At 34.0% G+C, this 22268-nt stretch overlaps 1 protein-coding gene across 2 annotated transcripts in view; it reads left to right on the top strand.

Annotated features, from left to right (window-relative positions):
* Positions 1-22268, top strand: part of ITGB1 (integrin subunit beta 1) — a 47721-nt gene that overhangs the window by 16419 nt on the left and 9034 nt on the right. For both annotated transcript variants that reach the window (XM_081297397.1, XM_081297396.1), the window contains exons 2-14: positions 1816-1882; positions 4280-4365; positions 5915-6137; positions 8303-8473; positions 10266-10504; positions 12421-12576; positions 13631-13726; positions 14156-14245; positions 15726-15866; positions 16030-16229; positions 17319-17557; positions 17766-17988; positions 19687-19919. In XM_081297397.1, the coding sequence (XP_081153523.1) occupies positions 1816-1882; positions 4280-4365; positions 5915-6137; positions 8303-8473; positions 10266-10504; positions 12421-12576; positions 13631-13726; positions 14156-14245; positions 15726-15866; positions 16030-16229; positions 17319-17557; positions 17766-17988; positions 19687-19919 (2164 nt within the window). The remainder of the gene's footprint in view (positions 1-1815; positions 1883-4279; positions 4366-5914; positions 6138-8302; positions 8474-10265; positions 10505-12420; positions 12577-13630; positions 13727-14155; positions 14246-15725; positions 15867-16029; positions 16230-17318; positions 17558-17765; positions 17989-19686; positions 19920-22268) is intronic.

Raw genomic sequence — 22268 nt, 5'->3', positions numbered from 1 at the left:
GTCATTCCAGATCTCTTTGGTTACTCTCATATGTTTAGTTATTGGTATTTTGCGTTCCTTTGATATTGGTACATACTTTGCACACAATATCCTGTAAACCTTCTAATATTGCAGCATGTTATTATTTTTATGATTGTCAAATAGTGCAAAAATTTGATGCAATTAGAGTTCACTATTGTCCTATTATATGTTTCCATTTTGCCTAGTATAAATGTACTAGAGTACTATACTGAAAACATATGCATGTGTGTCATCTTTTATCTCTTTGGAGATTTCTCTTCATATTTTAAATTATTTATTCACCATAGGATGAACTCTCCAGTAGCTGATTTGCTAAGTTGGGAGAAATTTTTTTTATGCTTTTTTATTTTTACACATTTTGCGACACATTTTTTACACATTTTGTATTTTTTCCTCAAAATTACACCAATTTACAGAGCTACCACTTTCTTACAGCTATCTGAAATAGGTTTTGGGGAGGTTAAAAAAAAAAAGACTTTTTTCCCCCTCACTAGTTCTCCTTATATTGTGTGTGTGTGTGTGTGTGTGTGTGTGTGTGTGTGTGTGTCTGTGTGTATGAATGTGAATGTTGATAATTAGTAAAGCTAAACTTTTTTGGAGGGTATACATTTGCTTTTTTTCATATTCTTGTGGCAGGGCAGATACTTATGCATAACTATTAGACTGGGTGCTGGTCTAGTAAGTATTTAAAGGGTAGAAAGGTTTAGGAACCTTTAACTGTATCCATCTTTGAGCATCTGGTAAGGTATAGATTGTGAAACTCTGAAAACGTTGATTCAGAGAAAATAGTTATATAGCTAATGATTGGATGGTGAGGTAGTCTATTTAATATACAGAATGTTACCTGATTTTTTTCTGTAGTAATTTTAAGACACTCAAGACTTTTCCTGAGTCTTTTTACTCTCCTTCTTTTTCTTTTTCTTTTTTTTTTTAGTCTAGTTTGTAGATCTAGAAAGTGTAGGGAATTAAACTGAATATTTTACTAATTCCATGCATTTTTTTTTTCTTAACAAAGAGAAAAAGTAACAGGAAAACAAAGTGAAAATTGAGTTAGGGCCTTTACAGGATATTGGTTTTTACCTGAGGAGAAATGAGGACTATTGAAGAGTTGTAAGTAGAGGGATGACTAGAACAGGTTTTGAAAAGTTCATTGAAATTGATGTATAGTAGTCAGGTATCTGAGGCATCTGAATGTACATGTTTTTGCTCCTGAGAGACACAGGAGACCATGGAGATGGGAATTATATGAGACAAAGAAAGACTTTTCATAGTTTTCTGGTGTTGGGGAGTACTTGATCATCTTCTTCTTCTTCTTCTTCTTCTTCTTCTTCTTCTTCTTCTTCTTCTTCTTCTTTCTTCTTTCTTCTTCTTTCTTCTTCTTCGCTAGTTCAATATTAAAACATTTATTTAGGGCTGGGGTTGTGGCTCAGAGGTAGAGCACTTGCCTACCATGTGTGAGGCACTGAGTTCGATCCTCAGCACCACATAAAAATAAGATAAAGATATTGTGTCCACCTATAATTAAAAAATAAATATTTTAAAAAACATTTATTTAGAGAAGAATGAATTATGGGGATCTGGTGTGCAAGTTATTTGAGTAGTGTAAGTAAAAGGTGAGAGCTAGTTAGTGGAGAGAAACGATGGGGATGTGGAGAGGATTAGAGAGGAATGATTTGAGAGGTATTTTGTTTATAAAATCAACCTCAACCAAAGATAAGGAGCTTGGCACCTGTTATGTTTAATATATTTTTTATTATTTTCTTAATATAACGTTACACATTTTTTATATTTCAGATGAATTTACAACTGGTTTTCTGGATTGGACTGATCAGTTCAATTTGCTGCGTGTTTGGTCAAACAGGTAAAAAAACAAAAAAAGGTTTTCTAATTATCTTTTTATCGTATGCCACTCTTTGATCAGTTGGATCCTTGGAAAACCTGAGTCAGACCATGCTGCTCCTTCTAAAAGCCCTGCAGTGGTCACATCTCATCATGAGTGAAGAGCAGGGTCCTTCCAAGGGCCTGCAGTTCCTTCATGGTCAGACTTGACTCTGACCTGCTGCCTGATAGGCAGGTTGACTAGTGAAATGCTGAAATGATAGAGGAACAGGATAGATGACACAAAAATCGTTTGAAAGTATAAAGTGTTTGAGTGAGCAGAGAGAAGGCAAAAGCATGTAATATATTCAGAAATAAATAAAGTAAATCTGTAGAATGCTGACTTATGAACTGCCCATTATTACCTAAAAATGTTAACTTTCTAAATGTTCTTACCCTTGGATGAAAAAGTTTTCCAAAATGTTGGCATCATGTAGAAGAGCAGTGAAACTAAAGCTAAAGATACATTTAATCCTGTGAAGCATGGTGTGTCCACATCTGGAATAGTAGATACCCAATTCTAGTCTCCAAATCTCAAAAAAGTACATTGAATAGAAAAAAGTAGAATTGTTTGCTCTCAGAATCAGAAAGACTTACTACATGTAAAAGTGAAGGAAAACTCCTTTATAAAAGAAACTTGATAAATTTGAGTTATTAAAAATCATTAGTCCAATATCTGTATGTTAGAACACCATAAATGAAAAACTAAACAAAGGCTTAGCTTCTTTAATATGTATGGAAAGCCACTAAAAATCATGAACATGATAATAGAAAAACTTGCAAAAAGACCTAACAGAAAATTTACAAAAAGAAATGATCAGTAAATACAAACAACAAATGTGATCCATTAAATAATTGATAATTGAGTTAATATTCTAATGTATACCTGTTAAATGAATTAAAGTTTTTGATATTTAAGTACTTGGTATAATTGGAATTGTGGCAAAATAATATGTGTATATTGCATGGTGGAATAGAAATTAGTATGTTTCTTCTGTACAAAAATTAGTGTGTATTGAGGATTTCAGATATGTTAATTTACTCTTCAACTTGGTAGTCCTTTTTTTTGGACACTTGTTATAAGAAAGTTATTAGATCTGTACTGAGGTTTATATGTAAGAATGGTCATCAAAGTGCATGTGTATATGGGCATGTGTGTGTATTTGGAGTGTTTGTGTGTGTGAGCAAGCTATTGTGAGCTGTGCACACACGTACTTGGAAACTGTCTCCTTTTGCCCAACACTACCTAGATTATATTCATATAATAAAATATTATATAGTCATTGAAAGCCACATTTTTGAAGTATTTCTAACAACATGAATAAAACACTAGGAATAATGTTTAAAAAGCAGTATATAAAACTGTATGTATGAAGTATATTATCAATTGCTTTAAAATAATGTCTGTATGTGCTTATTTGCTTTCTATTTCTTTATATGTCTGTACAGTAAAAAAGACTACAAAGAAATATACAAAAAATGTGGTTATCTCTCAGTGAGCACATTGTGAATGATTATTTTTGTTATGCTTTCATGTGTTTTCCAATTTTCTATATAGAATATTAGGTTTATAATAAGAAAAGTTACAGTGAATGCAGTTCTTATTTGTGTTTGCCACATGAAAGGCATGTGAGTTCTTAGGTGGAATAAGAAATATTTAAGACTTATTTTGAACACAGAGACTAAAAATTCATGGGATTTTGGATTGGATAAGTGTGGATTTTTCAGTTATTTAACATACTAAAAATGAAAATTACTAAAACATTTGTGGGAGTATGGGTGTGGTATCCTGAATCACATGAAAAGAAGTAATACTTTACCCATTTGTAAGAAAACTCATGTTGTTTATGACCATCCAAATTAATAGATTCTGAAATTATACCTCTGAAAAGAATGATAAATGTATAGTTAGATTAATAGTACCTAGTCTTTGGTATAAAATACAAGAAAGAGATAACTGTGTTCTTTGGGTTTTTTTTTTTTTTTTGGTACCAGGGATTAAGATCAGTGATACTTAACCAACCACTGAGCCATATAGTCAGCCCTTTTTATTTTAAGACAAGGTCTCCCTAAATCGCTGAGAGCCTCACTGAATTGCTAAGGCTGGCTTTGAATTTGTAATCCTCCTGCTTCACCTTCCCAAGCTGCGGGGGTTACAGGCATAGGCCAGCATTCCTTGCTCATAGCTATGTTCTTATATGGCTTCCATTGCCAACATGCATAGTCTCTTGTGGATAGTTCTCTTTTAGTTTGGTAACTAGTTTAGAGTTTTCATATTTAACATATGTATAAATTGCATCATTTGTCATTATAATCTGATTTTTCTTTTTTTTTTCTCTGAAACTTCATATAAATTGGCTTTCTTTCCTTTTTTGGACAGATAAAAATAGATGTTTGAAAGCAAATGCCAAATCATGTGGAGAATGTATACAAGCTGGGCCAAATTGTGGGTGGTGCACAAATTCAGTAAGTAAAGTTGCACTATTGAGTGCTGCCCAATGCTATGTCCTAGTGAAGTACTAGATATGAATTTTCACTTAAGTCAGTGTTTATTGAATAATGTGTGATGGTCTAGAACCGTGTTGTTAAGTACAGTAGCCACTTGAGCACTTGTGATGTGGGTGGTACAAATTAGTTGCTCTAAGTCTCAAATACAGATTTGAAGACAGTATAAAAAAATCAGTGTTGAAATAATTATTTTATATAAACATGTAATAAGTGTTAAAATAAATTTCTCATTTCTTTTTTATTAGTGCGGCTACTAGACAGCTATTAGCTCATCTTTGTGGCACATGTTTCTATTGGGTAACTTTCCAGAAAAAAGCCTAGCTATTTAGTTTGACTATTGTAGATTTTTTTTTCCCCCTTGTTTCAGTGGGGAGGTATAGATTAATCTTAGAAATCTCTATACTGGGCTGGGGATATGGCTCAAGCGGTAACATGCTCACCTGGCATGCACGGGGCACTGGATTCGATCCTCAGCACCACATAAAAAAAATAAAATAAAGATGTTGTGTCCACCGAAAACTAAAAAAGAAAAAAAAAAAAAGAAATCTTTATACCTTACCTAACATGATGCCTTCTACAAAGCCTACAAATTTCATTGAGTAAATAAATGAATATGTAAGAACAAGAAGTAAGGAGAGGTTATTTTGAGGTTATATAATTTATTCAAATAATGAATAAATAATAATAGAGTCAAAGGATTATTGATTATGTCTTCACCTAGGCATTTGGACCCAAATTGCAAATGCCTCACTGTAGGCTTAACTGGTCAAATGTAAAGCATGTCAGATGGTTTGACCATATCAAAGAGAGGTTTTTGTTTTATATCAAACTATTTCTTATGGCTCTTTTCTGTTACCCTTTTTAAAATGGTAAGCTGGTATTAATTTGGAAACAGTGGAATAAAGAGTGCTGTGAGTTTATCTTAGGCAAGGCTTACTTAACTGCACCTCTTTGCTTTCTTCTCTGGAAAATGAGAATTTTGCCCCCTTTATCTGAAGCTTCAATTATAATTGATGACCTTTAGTAGTGTTTCTTTGATGGTTCTATATAAGTAGTAGCTGCTATTATCATCAACATCCATTTCATAAAGGCCATAGTTTATTTGTAGTTGAGGATTATTCTAGCCAAACTATTCCTTAGATAATTTAGTCTTTGAGCTCTGGACGTAACTACTGTTTGATATTTGGATTTATACATGATTAATAGTTGTCAACCATACTGAATAAGTGATTTCACTGAAAGAAATGTAGTTTGATTTGATTTAAATTTGAAGTTTATTATTTAAAATAATACACTGAGATAAGAACTGGGAAATTTATTACTTTCTTATAATTGATTTTACTATTTTAAACAAGAGGACTTATGGTTTGTACAAAGGGAGCTTTTTGTTGTAAAAGCCCAAAAGGAAATGTGTTGGGTGTCATTTATTTTTTGTAATTTGTGTGTTTGCAATTATATTATGTAAAAAGGTTTGCTTATTTATACTAGTATTTTATGTATCTTTTAGACATTTTTACAAGAAGGAATGCCTACTTCTGCACGATGTGATGATTTAGAAGCCTTAAAAAAGAAGGGTTGCCATCCAGATGACATAGAAAATCCCAGAGGCTCCAAAACTATAAAGAAAAATAAAAATGTAACAAACCGGAGCAAAGGAACAGCAGAGAAGCTCCAGCCAGAAGATATTACTCAGATCCAGCCACAGCAGTTGGTTTTGCAATTACGATCAGGTATAGAATCTAACTCTATAGAATCTAACTCTCTTCCTTTTTACTTGGGTATTTTGTTTGTTTGTTTTTATAGTGCTGAGAATGGAACCTAAGACCACTGAGATACACCTTCAACTTTCTACTTGAGTTTTTGACACCATCTTTATACAAGCCTCTTAATTAGTTCTGTGGAAGGCTCCTTTTCACATGTGAACTGGCACTCCAAGATGTGGAATAGGCTTAAGTTTAGGATTTTTTTTTTCCAATGTTAAAAAATATATGTGCAGTGTGTGTGTGTGTGTGTGTGTGTGTGTCTGTATACTTTGAATATTATTAAATGTCTAATGTCAGTAGCAAGTTTTGTTTAATATTCAGAAGGTATTAAATAGACTAAATTAATTTTAAAAATAATTATGTCTATCCTCTGCTATAATTTCATAATATAAAATCAAATTTTTAACAATTTCCTTTGTATTTATTTAGCACTGCAATCCCACAATTAAAAACAAAGAAACGGCAAGCATTCTTCATATCCTTTCTCATTTCTATCCTTTCAGAAAGAATGGTACACATTCCTGTCCCATGACTCTTGTTCTTTCGGCTCTCCAACCTGTACAGTCAGGCCTTAACTTCCACACCTGGTCTTTAAAGTGCCATTATCACCTTGAACTTTCAGGGATCCTTGTCAGAGTCATTCATTTATATATTTATCTAATTTATTTATTATTATTACTTTTAAGCCTTTCTGCACTAAGTGATGCTTTGAACATCTTGGGATGCTTAGCTCTTTAGCTTTTGTGATGTAACTCCTAGTTCTTATCTCACCGTTGCTTTCTAGTCTCTTTTTGTGTCTTATTTTTTTCTTCTGAAGTTCTCTTAAAATTTGTTTTTCCTCCATGGCTTTAAAACCATTCATATGCTGAAACAACACAGAATTTTCTCTTGAGCTCTGTACCATTTCATACAGAAAAATCAACATAATAAAAACCAATAAGTTTTCATCCAGACCTTTATTTTTCTCCTGTAGTGTCTGAGTGAGAGTGTGTGTGCGTGAGTGTATTTTAGGTGCTGAGGATCAAACCCCCACGGTATGGCAAGTGCTAGACACGTGTGTTATCTCTGAGCTACGTCTCCAGCCCCTATATTTTCTGAGTGAATACATTTATCATGTCGTGTGTTTCTCTCCTCTTCTCCTTCCTCATTGTTCAGAGCTTCATTTCTCGTGAATTTTTCTATAGTTTCTTAGCTGGAATCTTTGTATAATTTCTCTTAAAAACTCTTTTTTTGCCATGTTTTCTGAAGTAAAAATCATATTATTCACTCAACATATAGTGGTATCCTATTAGACAGAGATTTGTCACAGCTTCAGTCTCTAAATGTTAGTTGTACCCTGCTTTGTCCTCCCCGGTCTAATAGATGTTATTTTGTTTGTTTTTTCTCTCATAGTTAAAAACTTGTGTTAGTTGGCTTTTTTATTACTATAACAACTACTGGGGATAATTAGCTTATAAGGAAAAAGGGTTTATTTGGGTTCTTAGATTTGGAGATTTCAGTCCATGGTTGAGTGGTCCTGTTACTCTGGGCCTGTAGCAAGGTGGAACAGGATCCCACTGACCCCTTTAAGGGTACAGCCCCCAGAGACCTAACACATGAACCATTGGGGGACATTCCAGATCCAAACTATAGAAAGATTGATTGTGTTGCTGACAGTCAATTTTTGGGAATGTTGTCTTTTTCATTTTTGTTTCTCTAAGATCTGGTGTTTTAAGTATTTGTTGAACAAAATTTAGTATGGTACACATTGAGTTACTTATAGAATTCTCAGGTTTTGTGAAAAGTATATACTTAATATATTTCATTTTATAATGTTTACCATGTAAGTCAGATTTATTTGTTTTTGTTTTGTTTTTTCATTTGCTTTTTTGGTACCGAGGATTTAACCCAGGGACCCAGGGGCTCTTAATCACTGAGTCACATTACCAGCCCTTTTTTTATTTTTTATTTTGAGACAGGGTCATGCTAAGTTTCTCAGGGTGTTGCTAAATTGCTGAAGCTGGCTTTGAACTTGTGATTCTCCTACTTCAGTCTCCCAGCCACTGGGATTACAAGTGTATACCACTGCACCCAGCTTATTTACTTTGGAGTATTGGTGAGCTAATTTCATTTTCTAATCTCTTTTTAATCAGGAGAGCCACAGATGTTTACATTAAAATTCAAGAGAGCTGAAGACTATCCCATTGATCTTTATTACCTTATGGACCTCTCTTACTCAATGAAAGATGATTTGGAGAATGTAAAAAGTCTTGGAACAGATCTGATGAATGAAATGAGGAGGATTACTTCAGACTTCCGAATTGGTAGGACTATTGGGAAAATTAATAATTTTCATATATATATATATATATATATATATATGTCTTGACACTTGTCAAAGTCTTTTTGTTTTCCTCTTATATTCTTTTTTTTTTTTTTTTCTGGGCAGCAGTAGTGGTGATGGTACTGGGGATTGAACTCAGGGGCACTCGACCGCTGAGCCACATCCCCAACTCTGTTTATTTAAAGACGAGGTCTCTCTGAGTTGCTTAGTGCCTGGCTTTTTGCTGAGGCTGGCTTTGAACTTTCCATCTTCCTGCCTCAGCCTCCTGAGCCGCTGGTATAACAGGCGCGCGCCACCACCCCAGCCAGTTTTCCTCCTTTATTCTTGATAACATTCTTGTGAGATAAATTTGCCAGTTTGTAGCTTTTTCTTTCTGAGAGGAAACTGATATTCTTGACATACATCTAATGCTCTTTCTGCTTTCTCATTCTTCTGTTATTTTTTGATACTATGTAATTTGACACAGATTATTCCTTATAGGTAATGAAATCTATGCTTGTTTTCACTGGAATTTATCCATTCATCTGTTGATTTATTTTATAGACATGTGTTGAGTACCCCAGGTTCTATTTCATTATTAACTAGTGTGAGCACACTTGCTTGTATATCATGTCCTAATTTCATTTTATACCTAGATTTTATATTATAGTGATCTCAGTGTATCCCCAAGTGAACCTCTTTCTTCCTGCCACTTTTCACCACTCATCTAGCAGAAGTTTAGAAACAGAACATTAGAAAGACTTGACTATCTTCTTGAGGCTAAAAATGCCTTTCAAAAATTAACTCTGTGTGGAAACATTAAAAAAAAATAGCACTTGGTTAAAATATGCTTTCATTCAGTAAAAATAATTGACCATGGAGATTGGAAGCTTTTATCAAGTTAGTCTTTTGTGATGTGGTCCAAAATCTAGAATATTTTTCCATCATCATGCTGTTACTGAGAGTTGGTACACTAAGAAAATGAATCTGAGTTACTTTCAAAGTGGGTAGACTTACATATTAGTCTCTTTGGGCTGCTGTAACAAAATGCTGTAAACCGAGTAGCTTATAAATAAAGAACTTTTTTTCTCACAGTTACAGAGTGAGAATTCAACATCAAATCAGATTCTGTGTCCAGCGAGGATCTACCATTTGGTTCACAGATGGTCCTTCTAGCTGTATCCTCTTTCTGGGGACTCTTTTTTGTTTTTAAATATTTATTTTTTAGTTATGGTTGAACACAATACCTTAATTTTATTTATTTATTTTTATGTGGTGCTGAGGATCAAACCCAGGGCATTGCATGTGCTAGGCAAGTGCTCTACTGCTGAGCCACAACCCCAGCCCCTCTGGGATCACTTTTTATGAGACTAATCCCAGTCATGCAGGCTCCACCTTCATAATTTAATCACCTCCCAAAGGCTTTATTTTCTAATATTAATTACATTGGGGATTAGGTTTTCAACATGTGAATTTTGGGGGTGGGGCTCACATATATTCATTTCATAGAAACTTATATGTGATAACATTTGTTTTTTTTTTTTTTAATTTTTTTTGAGAGAGGGAGAGAGAGAGAATTTTAATATTTATTTTTTAGTATTTGGTGGACACAACATCTTTGTTTGTATGTGGTGCTGAGGATCGAACCCGGGCCGCACCCATGCCAGGCGAGTGCGCTACCAAATGAGCCACATCCCCAGCCCTGTGATAACATATTTGACTTTTAGAAAAAAATACAAGCTTATCTGTATCTCTGCATCAATTTATGTACATGTGCATTTTTTTTCTCCCAGGATTTGGCTCATTTGTGGAGAAAACTGTGATGCCTTACATTAGTACAACACCAGCGAAGCTCAGGAACCCTTGCACAAGTGAACAGAACTGTACCAGTCCATTTAGCTACAAAAATGTACTCAGTCTTACTGATAAAGGGGAAATATTTAACGAACTTGTGGGTAAACAACGTATATCTGGAAATTTGGATTCTCCAGAAGGTGGTTTTGATGCAATCATGCAAGTTGCAGTTTGTGGAGTAAGTGCATTTATTTTCTACAAGGGGATATCATTTGTATTATTTGTGTGCATTTTAGTGTTACATCAAAAATTACCTTAATTACCATGTCATTAAATTACTCCAGAGAAGTACAGGCAGTAATCTCTTAAATTGCCTCCAACTGCAGGTGGAGGGAAATCATGTTTAATCATTATGTCTCTATTTAAAAACAGGCATAGAGAGTTTTAAAAGCTAGAATTCTGACCATTAATTGAAGTTCTGCATTTTTGGAAGAGGCTCAGTTGTCTCGACTTTCAGACTTTCTACTGGAGATGGAATTATTGTTATCTGAGGCTTCACCAAAAATCCTGAACATGCTCAGAGGGAATAGCATTTCATATCATTTTCTCTGGTCAATTGTCTTCCACTCATTGTCTTTGAAAAACAAATATTTCTTCTGTGTCTTGGTAATTCAAAAGGAAAGAACTTTTAAAGCTTTAGATTATAAGCTACATTTATGGTTTTAGTGGCAAGGTTATAAGTAGTAGCAACTTCATCTCTGATTGGCCAGTGATTAGCATTTTGTGACCCATGTACCAGCCTAGTATTTTGCAATAAACTTTTTTTTAATATGTATTTTTTCACTGTAGTTGGACACAATATCTTTGTTTTATTTATTTATTTTTATGTGGTGCTGAGCAAGCACTCTACCACAGAACCACAACCCCAGTCCCTGCAGTAAACTTTTAATGATAGAATTGAGGCTGAAAGTAGAAAATATTGTAAATACAAGTTTGTCTGGAGGACCTACTATTGTCGCATTTTTTTCTGCTAAGGTGCTAATGGATATTCAAGATAATAAGTGAAACAATATGGTAATTAGTGCAGTAGTTAAGAATTTTCCTATCCTCTCCATCCTAGGCAGTTTACTTAGCCTCTCTAGGATTGTTTCCTTCTTTCTCTTTCTCCCTTCCCCCCTTTTTCTTTTCAGGACTGGGGATTGAACTTGTACATGGTAGGTAGGCACTGTAGCACTGAGCTATATCCCCAGCTCTTTAAAATTTTTGAGACAGGTTCTTGCTAAGGTAGCCCATGCTATCTTCAAACTTGCAATCCTCCTGCCTCAGCCTCCCGAATCTCTGGGATTACAGCAGCATACCACTGCACATAGCTGTTTTCTTTTGAAAGGATAATAATAGTATACTCATGGGGCTATGAAATTCTAGTGCAGTAATCCATTTAATGTACCAGTATGCACTTAGCAAATATTAACTACTGTCTTGGTAATTTTGACTTCTCACTAGAGTGTTTATAACTTAAGATTGGTCTCAAGCTTTTAAAGCTGAAGAAAGTAGTTTCCAGGTAGTATCTGGCCTGCTACCTCTTTTCATTCTGGCTATTTATTTCAATTGTTGTAGGAACAGTATTCTCTGGGCTGCCTTTATCCACCTCTTAACCAGAGGGATCAAACCAATCATAGCATTCATGGTCATGATGGCTATCTTTCTGTGTTTGTCATGCTCTACTTCTTTAGATGTGAAAAAGACAACGTTCTACTTTTAAAAAGATTGTTAACAGTAATAAACTTAATTCCTTTTGACAAGGAGTTTAGACTTGAAGGATATAAACAGTTGTATTGGGTTAATTTAAATTTAGACACAATTATGAAATAGAATATTACTTTACTGCTACTTTAAATTCTTTGTTGACTAGGTACAATAATAAAATAAATGAGCAAATAAATAGTATTGATCTGTGAGTTAAGATGAGTAGAATTAAACAGCAATTGGATAACTTTTTCAGTGGTCTCTCTGCGTTTATCAACAAGATTATTACCATTGTTGAAAGAGAAAGATACAGAATTAGGTTAGTAGTCTGCGTCAAATAAAGATTTATGTCAAAGTATTGTGAGTAGCGTTTTAAAATTGAAATCCTTTTATTTTCATTTGTTTAAGTCATCAATTGGCTGGAGGAATGTTACACGGCTACTGGTATTTTCCACGGATGCTGGGTTTCACTTTGCTGGAGATGGGAAACTTGGTGGCATTGTTTTACCAAATGATGGACAGTGTCACCTAGAAAATAATGTGTACACAATGAGCCATTATTATGTAAGTGCTCAAGTTTTTACATGGTGAATGAATTTATGTTGAGTTTTAGTATTTATAGTGTTCAGTATTGAGGGTGACTGGCTTGTGGGTTTTTCAGCCTTTGGAATAGTGTTTTTTAGGTAAGTATGGGTCCTACCCTGGTGTCCAGGAAAGGTAGTGTTCCTGTTTGTGAAGATGTAGTGCTGTGTTTACTTCCTTGCACGTAGGCAAGGACCTCATTGGGTAAAAGGAGACATAAGAGACTACTTGGACTCTTTGCCTTAATCCATAGCTGTCTCCTCTCACTTGCCAACAACTTATGGTAGCAAAATTGATATTGTTTCAAAATAATTTATCACTTTATCACTGAGCTACATTCCCATCCCTTTTTATATTTTATGTTTAGACAACAGGATCTTGCTAAGTTGCCTAGCCTGACATTAAACTTGCAATTGATCCTTCTGCCTCAGCTTGCCGAGTAGCTGGGATTACAGGCGTGTATCACTAGCCCAGCTAGCTTTACTTTCATTTTCTTCCTTTATATGATTTTTAAAAACAGGCAAATTGTCTTTATTGAAAATAAAGATGGGTGAATGGACTCAAGATTCAAAAGAAATTTAAATGTTGGTGATTCTTGGTCTTAAGTGATAGATGATAGAACCTTTTATTTAATTGTCCTTATAGTTAATGAACATGGATTATCTTACTATTTAAGACATTTTAATATGAAAATTAAAAAAAAATTTTAGTTGTAGATAAACACAATATCTTTATTTTGTTGATTTTTTTATGTGGTGCTGAAGATTGAATCCAGTGCCTCCAAACACTAGGCGAATGCTCTACCACTGAGCCACAACCCCAGCCCTAATATGAAAATTCTTATATAAACAAAAGTAGGATGAAGATTAGAAACCCACATTTACATATAACCCACTTCAGCAATTATATGCATTTGATACTCTTATTTGAAAGTACTTTTGTGTAAGCAGTTATATATGCAAATAATTATTATTTTTAAAAAGTATTAAAAAATTGGAACATATTGGAATATTAAATTTTGTTATTAATTTCTTAGGATTATCCCTCTATTGCTCACCTTGTCCAGAAACTCAGTGAAAATAATATTCAGACAATTTTTGCAGTGACTGAAGAATTTCAGCCCGTTTACAAGGTAAATATGTGTGAGATAGAAAAAAGTTCTAGACTTTTTTTCTGTTTCATTTGTTTAATCATTAGAGGCAAAATTATATTTGAATTGAAATGTATGGACTAGTCCACTGATACGTGGACTAATTTTACAGAGATTTATATTAATTTTTAATTACATATTATAAAACAATTGTCTTTTTCTCAAGTTTGATTCCTAAAAATGTTTACGACATTTGTAGGGAACTAATATTTCTTTATTTAATTTTTTTAGATACACATGACAGTAGAGTGTATTTTGACATATTTTTACATAGGTGAAATATAACATTCTAATTAGGACTCCATTCTTGTAGGGAACTGATATTCAAAGATAACTGTTACTTGCTCAATGGACTCTAATTGTTTAAATGAATAATATTTGTATTTTACCTGTTTTATTTCTTAATTTCAGGAACTGAAAAATTTGATCCCTAAGTCAGCAGTCGGGACATTGTCTGCAAATTCTAGCAATGTGATACAGTTGATCATTGATGCTTACAATGTGAGTACATTAAGTAGATTAAATTTGAACAAAACCCTACTGAGAATACTTGGCTCAAAGAAAGTAAAACTTCCTTTATGAACAATTTAGCAAGCCAGGAAGTCAACAAAAAAACTTAAATTCTATATCTAAAAGAAAATTTTTATATTATCTTATCAGAACGTGGCCTAAGTCAAGAAAAAAATATGATAAAGGCTTGTGGGGAAATTTTTGAGTATCTGTTTGTATGTCATTAAGCAGTAAATGTATGTGTTAGCAAGCAAGTATAACTCACATTTAAATTTACAGGTTGCCCCTAATCTTTTTCTTCCCCAAAGTATCCTTTATAGATTCATCTATTTTGATGAACTATGCTGGAAAATTTTATTACCATTTCTCCTCTTGTCTCATATATTCAGAGGATATAGTTTTTTATTTTTAATAGGTACACACACTCACCCATTTATATATACAGCTATATATATATGCACACATGACATAAAATACATAAAAATGTAAATATATATGTGACTTGCTTAAAAAGATTTATAGGATTGTTCTTGCCTCACATGGGAGTTGATTCTAAAGACAAATTGTTTTTCCCTTTTAGATCTTAGTTCACTACTGAGCATTTGTTAATAATCATTTAAAATAATCTGAAGGCTTTTGTAATACTTTGTAATATTGTACATTGCATTCACTTTCATATATTCCTCCATAACCCTTTGGTAGGTTGAATTTTAGATATTTTTTACATTGTGCAATGGGTATTCCCAAATGTTTTGGAAAGAACTATCTGAGAAGGTTTTTGCAGATTTTCAAGATTCCAGTCATTCTATGTCTTCCCCATAGTTGGTCTCTCTGTGTCTAAACAGAACATTTTCCTAGTTCCTAGTCTAGTAGTGATATGAGCAGGAGGTAGCTTGCCACTGCAACCTCCTTAATTTGAGAGCTGATATTTTAAATAAAGATTCACTTGAATTCACCTCAGGACCTCAGGACCTCACACATGCTAGGCAAGCACTCTGCCACTGTGCAGTGTGATCATTAATATTTTAACTGAAAAATTAAAACAAATGCCCTTTTCAATTGTGTATATTAGTTTGAAGATTGGACCTTTTATTAATTAGAACCTGTTTCTCTAGGTTCTGTGTTTTCTAGTCATTTGGATTTGGTTTCAAAATATTTTACTGAAATGACATTTTTAGCTGGGCATGGTGGCATGCATCTGTAATCAGGAGATTGAGGGAGGAGGATTGTCGGTCCAAAGTCAGCCACAGCTACTTAGTGAGGACCTAAAGCAACTCAGTGAGACCTGTCTCTAAATAAAATACAAGAAGAGGCTAGAGAATGTGGCTTAGTGGTTAAGTGCCCCTGGGTTCAATCCCCAATACCAAAAAAAAAAAAAAAGATTTTTTTTTTTCTTTTTAACAATTCATCTTATATGCATTCAGCTAGCATTTTATTTGACTTCCCTATTTATAATTCATTTTTCTTTTAGTCTCTTTCCTCAGAAGTCATTTTGGAAAACAGCAAGTTGCCAGAAGGAGTAACAATAAATTACAAATCCTACTGCAAGAATGGGGTGAATGGAACTGGGGAAAATGGGAGAAAATGTTCCAATATTTCCATTGGAGATGAGGTATTTTCTAAAAATGTTTTCTATATAAAAGAAAAAAAATTACTTGTTTATAGAAAAGCAAATTTAGTTTCTAATTTTAGAAATATTAAATCAGTGATTTTTTGAAATACTTGTGATATTCATTGCTAATTTGCTAACTCAATCTAGTTTTTCTTTCTTCAAGGTTCAATTTGAAATTAGCATAACTGCAAATAAATGTCCAAATAAGAAATCTGAAACCATTAAAATTAAGCCTCTGGGCTTCACTGAGGAAGTAGAGATTATGCTTGAGTTCATCTGTGAATGTGAATGCCAAAGTGAAGGTATCCCTAAAAGTCCAAAGTGTCATGAAGGAAATGGAACATTTGAGTGTGGAGCTTGTAGGTAAGCTGGGAGTTGTTGAGTGAAAATTATATGAATTTAGAAAGTTATAGGCAGGCTGTATTTGGGATTCCATAGAAAATCTCTGTTTGGAACAAATGAATTATTTGTTCCAACCACTGTTCAAAACTAAAGGATCATTTTGATGGCCTTTTGTGCTGGTTTTTGAAGAGTACTCATAAGTTACTACTAAATTGAAATGCTAAAATCAATGCTTTCATAGCTCTGCAAGAAGTTTACCCAATACACTGTTAAGGTAGTATCTGGATTTTTCTCTTATGATAACATTTGCACTTTTCTAGAGCAAAAAGAGCCTACGTAAAATATGTTTTAGAAAAACATACCAAACTGATAATGATGATTTTTATCTAAGAAGGAAGATTAGGGGGCATTGAAGGATGTTTACCCAGAAAATGATATTTTTAGAATTTAGAATCTACCAGCTTAAAATATATACGTATTTTCATAATGTGGTTACCTTTTTAAATTAAAATATAAAGCTGAATGTACTCCTTAAAAGAACAGGAGAATAAGATATTTTGATTTAAATGTCAGCCTTAGATGACTATGCTTAGAAGAGTTATTGGTCATGAGGAAAATACATGGTTATAATTCACCATCAGTTTTCTTTTTTTTTTTTTTTTTCAGTACTGGGGATGAACCCAAAGGTGCTCCACTATTAAAATAGATCCCACCCCTTTTTATTTTCAATTTTAAGATAGGGTCTTGCTAAGTTGCCCAAACTGGCCTCAAATTTGTGATCTTCTTGCCTAAGCCCTCTAAGTTGCTGGGATTATGGATGTGCACCACTGTGCGTGGCTTACCATCAATTAATTGCCTGTTCTAAGTAACAGTGTGAATGTTATAGTTTTATTTTCATGTTGTACATCTCCTGTTTGAGTCATGAAGATCTATTTTTAATAAAATCTCATTTAACCAAAAATTTTACCTTGAAAATTCTTTGCATAATGTATTCCCACCTAATACATTGGTAGTTTGAAAGGCTTGTTCATAGTTTTGTTTTCTCTCTCATGAATTGTTATTTTAAGTTATTTTTATTCTATCTGATTGCAATTTTGAACTCTTCTTCAGGTGCAACGAGGGACGTGTTGGTAGACACTGTGAATGTAGTACAGATGAAGTTAACAGTGAGGACATGGATGCATACTGCAGGAAAGAAAACAGTTCAGAAATCTGTAGTAACAATGGAGAGTGCGTCTGTGGACAGTGTGTTTGTAGGAAGAGGGATAATACAAATGAAATTTATTCTGGCAAATTCTGCGAGTGTGATAATTTCAACTGTGATAGATCCAATGGCTTAATTTGTGGAGGTGAGAAAAGCACCTGAAATAGTTATAAAATATGACCCCTCTCACATGATAAAACATCTTAGGACTTTACATGTTCAGTAACTAGAAAAGGGTGGCATTCAGGGTCAGTCCATCATTTAGATACACTTTGTTCTCTTCTTATTTTTAAATAAATGATATGGTTTTATATTTTTACCACTATTTTGAGAAATTATATTTTTAATTGCAGGCAATGGTGTTTGCAGGTGTCGTGTGTGTGAATGCTACCCCAACTACACTGGCAGTGCGTGTGACTGTTCTTTGGATACTACGCCATGTATGGCCGTAAATGGACAGATCTGCAATGGCCGGGGCATCTGTGAGTGTGGTGTCTGTAAATGTACAGATCCAAAGTTTCAAGGACAAACTTGTGAAACATGTCAGACCTGCCTTGGCGTCTGTGCTGAGCATAAGTAAGTATTTCCTAATTCTTGAAATAGTTAACATTTACTTTCTGCTGACCTAAATATGTATTGTCATTATCCACAGAACTATAACAGGTGCCAATATGTTATAAATAAAATGTTGACTGCAAAGAAACCAACTTTTTTCTTAAATATTGTTTCTTAATAGGCAGTGTGTATTGCATGATATTGAAGTGTATGTCACATGAGAGCTACATTATTACTTTGATCTGAATTTATTCTATAATTGAATTTGTGTGGTTACCTTTGTTAAATTAGCATTATTATCTTTTTGTTGTTGCTGTTTCTGGGAGTGAAACTATAGCCTTGTGTGTGCTAGGCACGTGCTTTACCTCTAAGCTATACTCCTGAGTCCAATTACTGTTTGTTAACTGTAAAATTAAAGTTTTTTTCCTTTTTCAGGATTCTTATAATAATAGTAGTAAATTGTTTAACTTAAGTTATATGCGCGCGAGTGCGCGCGCGCACACACACACGCACACATTATGTGATAGGGTTAACTTTATTACCTGTATTTCATCTTAAACCCTTATGAAATTATAATTGATTTGGAAAGCTAGCATTTTTTTAATTTGATGGGTTTTATAAAAAATAGCTTTAATGGGATATAACTGACATACAAAAACTTGACATATTTAAAGTATAGAATTTAACAAAACTTTTTTTTGTTTTGTTTTTAACTAACATCTGTTTTTGATCATCAATAAGAAATTATTTGTTTTAAAACACCCAGATGCTGGTATTGTTCAGCAAAGTCTGTTAGAGTTATTTATAATTGTTATAAAATTGAACTGCTAACATTTGTTCATTGAAACATTTTGAATTGCATTAATGCTTTACATCCCTGCATTTATATTAAAAATCCATACATGAATGAAAATGAGAAAACTTGGAATACTTGATTTCTGTCCCTTAGTTTTCCACTCCTAGGCATATTTTTGGGTACTTTTTGACTCCATGGGATGAAAAGTCTTACATTCATAACTACCTACAGCAGGGAGAAGAGAAAATATTTGGTCACTTTGATAATGAAATGCTTCTCATCTTAAGTGGATTTTTAAGCATGTTTTCCATGTATGCCACATGCTAGCTGGATGTCTTTTGGCATAATTATTACACATTTGACATGAATAGCACACAAGTTTATCTTTGTAAAAAGGCTAACCGGATAGGCCTCACTTGCCTCCTGCAAAGCCCCAGATCTGTTTTGAAGTCCTGAACAATTTCTCTTACCAGTCACAGGAAGTGGGAAGTTTTTGAATCAGTACAGTGGGCTTCTGATAGTGCCTGGCCTCTAACAGTGAGTTTTCTTCACCCTACAATAATGGGTACAATCCTATAAGCAAGTTTTGTAGCTAGTTGCTTCCTGGGTGCTTTGCCACTACTTGGTTTGCTGATAGGTTTGCTAGCAATTGGCTTTTTACAAGCCATGTAATACAGGTTTCTTTCTTACTCTGTTCTCCTTCAGCTGGGACTTGGAGAGCCAGGGGTGGTGCTGGGGTTAGCCACTGACAGCAGTGGGGTCATAGCTGCTTGAAACTAGCATTTCTTTTATTAATTTACCATTCAAATCCTTCTTCATTATTTTTGGTTGAATTTGGACACGAGTTTGGCACAGAAAATTATCTTTAAGGAAAATTTATCTTAATACTACATTTTAAATTTAACAATTTATATTTTAAACAGGGAATGTGTTCAGTGCAGAGCATTCAACAAAGGAGAAAAGAAAGACAGATGTGCACAAGAATGTTCACATTTCAACCTGACCAAGGTAGAAAGTCGGGACAAATTACCCCAGCCAGTACAGGTTGATCCCCTGTCCCACTGTAAGGAGAAAGATGTTGATGACTGCTGGTTCTACTTCACATATTCAGTGAATGGGAACAACGAAGCCATTGTTCATGTTGTGGAGACTCCAGGTAAAAAATTTCATAAGGTCAAAAATTCTTTTCATTTTCTTTTATCCCTTACTTTTCAGGTCTGTTGTAGGTTTCCTAAGACCCAGAAACAGCCTTCAGCAGCTCTATTATTTCAGGTTCAATTGGGAATTTTTCCTTTTCGCAAATTTTAAAATTTAACTAAGAAATAAGAAGAAGAGAAATCAAATTTTAAGTTTTCTGAGGGGAGTGTTTAAAGATGAAATGGCAATAATCAGAACATGGAACCATGCCTGACAGGAGATACTCAGTAAGAATGTTGTCACAGGTGATATTTAAATTTGAGCTTGACTGAACCTTGGATAGTGGAAATATAATTTGTTAAAATATATTATTAAGTGTTGAACTTGTTCACCTTCTCAGAAGTTGAAGCATTTTTTTTTTTAATCTTTGTTTTTCTTGTAGCCTTTTTGGTAGATTCTTTGGAATATTCTACAGCAGTGTATAGTTTTTTGTGTGAACATATTTTGGAAGATACGATAAACATGTTTAACTTTATAGGAAACTGACAAACTCTTTAAGTTTCAGTGCTATTTTATATTATCAGGTGGGTGTTTGGCAGATATTGTTTCCTAGTCTACCTCCTTGTCTTCTCATTTTCTTAGCATTGTCTTCTGGATATCAGAAGTTTTATTTATTTGTATGTATTTTGGAGGATAGAACTCAAACTCACTAGGCAAGCTCTCTACTACTGAGCTATACTCCTAGCCCTGGAAGTTTTAATTTTGACAAAATACAGTTTACTGAGTTTTTCATTTTTTAAAAAAACATTTTTTTTTGGTTGTAGATGGACAAAATACCTTTATTTCATTTGTTTATTTTAATGTGGTGCTGGGGATTGAACCTAGCATCTCGCCCATGCTAGGCAAGTGCTCTACCACTGAGTCACAACTCTGGCCCCCAAGTTTTCTTTTATTGACCTTGATTTTACTATTGTATCTAAGAATTCTTTTGCATAACCCAAGATTTTAAAGGGTTTTCTCCTGTGATTTCTTCTAGAAATTTCATAACTTATGGTTTTACATGTAGGCCTATAACCCATTTTCAGTTAATCTTAGTATATGGAGTAAGGGACAGCTTTTTGCGTGATTGTCTAATAAGTCCTGCATCTTTTGTTGAAGATTGTCCTTTCTCCAGTTATGTTGAAAATTTGGTGAACTTAATGTTTGTAGGTGTGTTTCTGACTCCCTTCTCTATTCTCTTCCATTAATCTATGTGTCGGTCCTTTAGCTGTACTATACTGTCTCATAGCTTTATGATTAGTCTCTTTTTTTCCGTTTAAATTCATTTCTTAACTGATACATAAAATATAAAAATGTCTTTAAGTGGGGTAAACATAGAATGTTTGGGGTACATGTATTCGTTTTGTAATGTTTAAATCCAGTTCAACATATCTACTCAAATATTTATCATTTCTTTATAGTGTAAACTTTGAATATATGTTCTTGTAGCTTTTTGAAAAAACACAGGTCATTGTTGTCTGTAGCTGTGCGATAGCATACCAAAACTTCTTGTTCTCACTTTGCTGTAAGTTAATACACATTCTACTCTCCACTTTGATGATCTCAACTTTTTTAGATTTTACATATGTGTGAGATCATGTTAATAGGACACAGACAGATGCAAATGGTGGGAACATAGGTTAAGGGAATAATTCTATTAAATGGGCCCACTGTGCTGACCCCCACATGCTTTCTGTTTTAAGAATCAATTTACCTGTATCCATGACTGACTTACATGGACAGGATATGTCACATTCCTCTATTTCCTTCAGGAAAAATGCAGGCCTGAAATGTCAATAAAAGAAACCCAAGTAACTCTGAAGGGGGAGACTTTTGTGGCCCTTTTCACAGACCAAATCCTGAAACTCAGGGGGATAAGGATAATTCCTCTTTACCAAAAAGTCTGTAAGGACTTACAGTTAAGAATACTATCAGAAAAAGAAAGAAAAGAAAAAAGGAATGATGTTAAAAAAAAAAAAAGAATACAATTAGAACCCATCAGCATGGTCCAAAGTGACCTAGAGTTGTCTTGGTAGTGGGGAATTGAAGGTCTGAAGTCATCTGCTGTTAGTCAAAAGTCTAGAGGTAAACCTGGATGGGACTATGGGACCTTCTCTCTGGGATTCCCAATAAAACTGGAGTGCAGGAGAGGCAACTCTTCCTCTCCTCTCTGAGAGGATGCACTTTTTCCCTTACGAGTGTTTCCTTTTCCTTTTCCTGTCCCTTTAAAAAACTAAACTCATGGCTGTTAGTCTGAGTGACATGTCTGAAATCTTTCTGATTTGATGGCAAGGATTCGGGGTTTAGCTGCAGGGTTGGGGTTGTGTTT

The sequence above is a fragment of the Spermophilus citellus genome (assembly GCF_964194105.1).
Source record: "Spermophilus citellus genome assembly, chromosome: 6".
Taxonomy (NCBI): Eukaryota; Metazoa; Chordata; class Mammalia; order Rodentia; family Sciuridae; genus Spermophilus; species Spermophilus citellus.
This window is presented reverse-complemented; position numbering and strand designations above follow the sequence as displayed.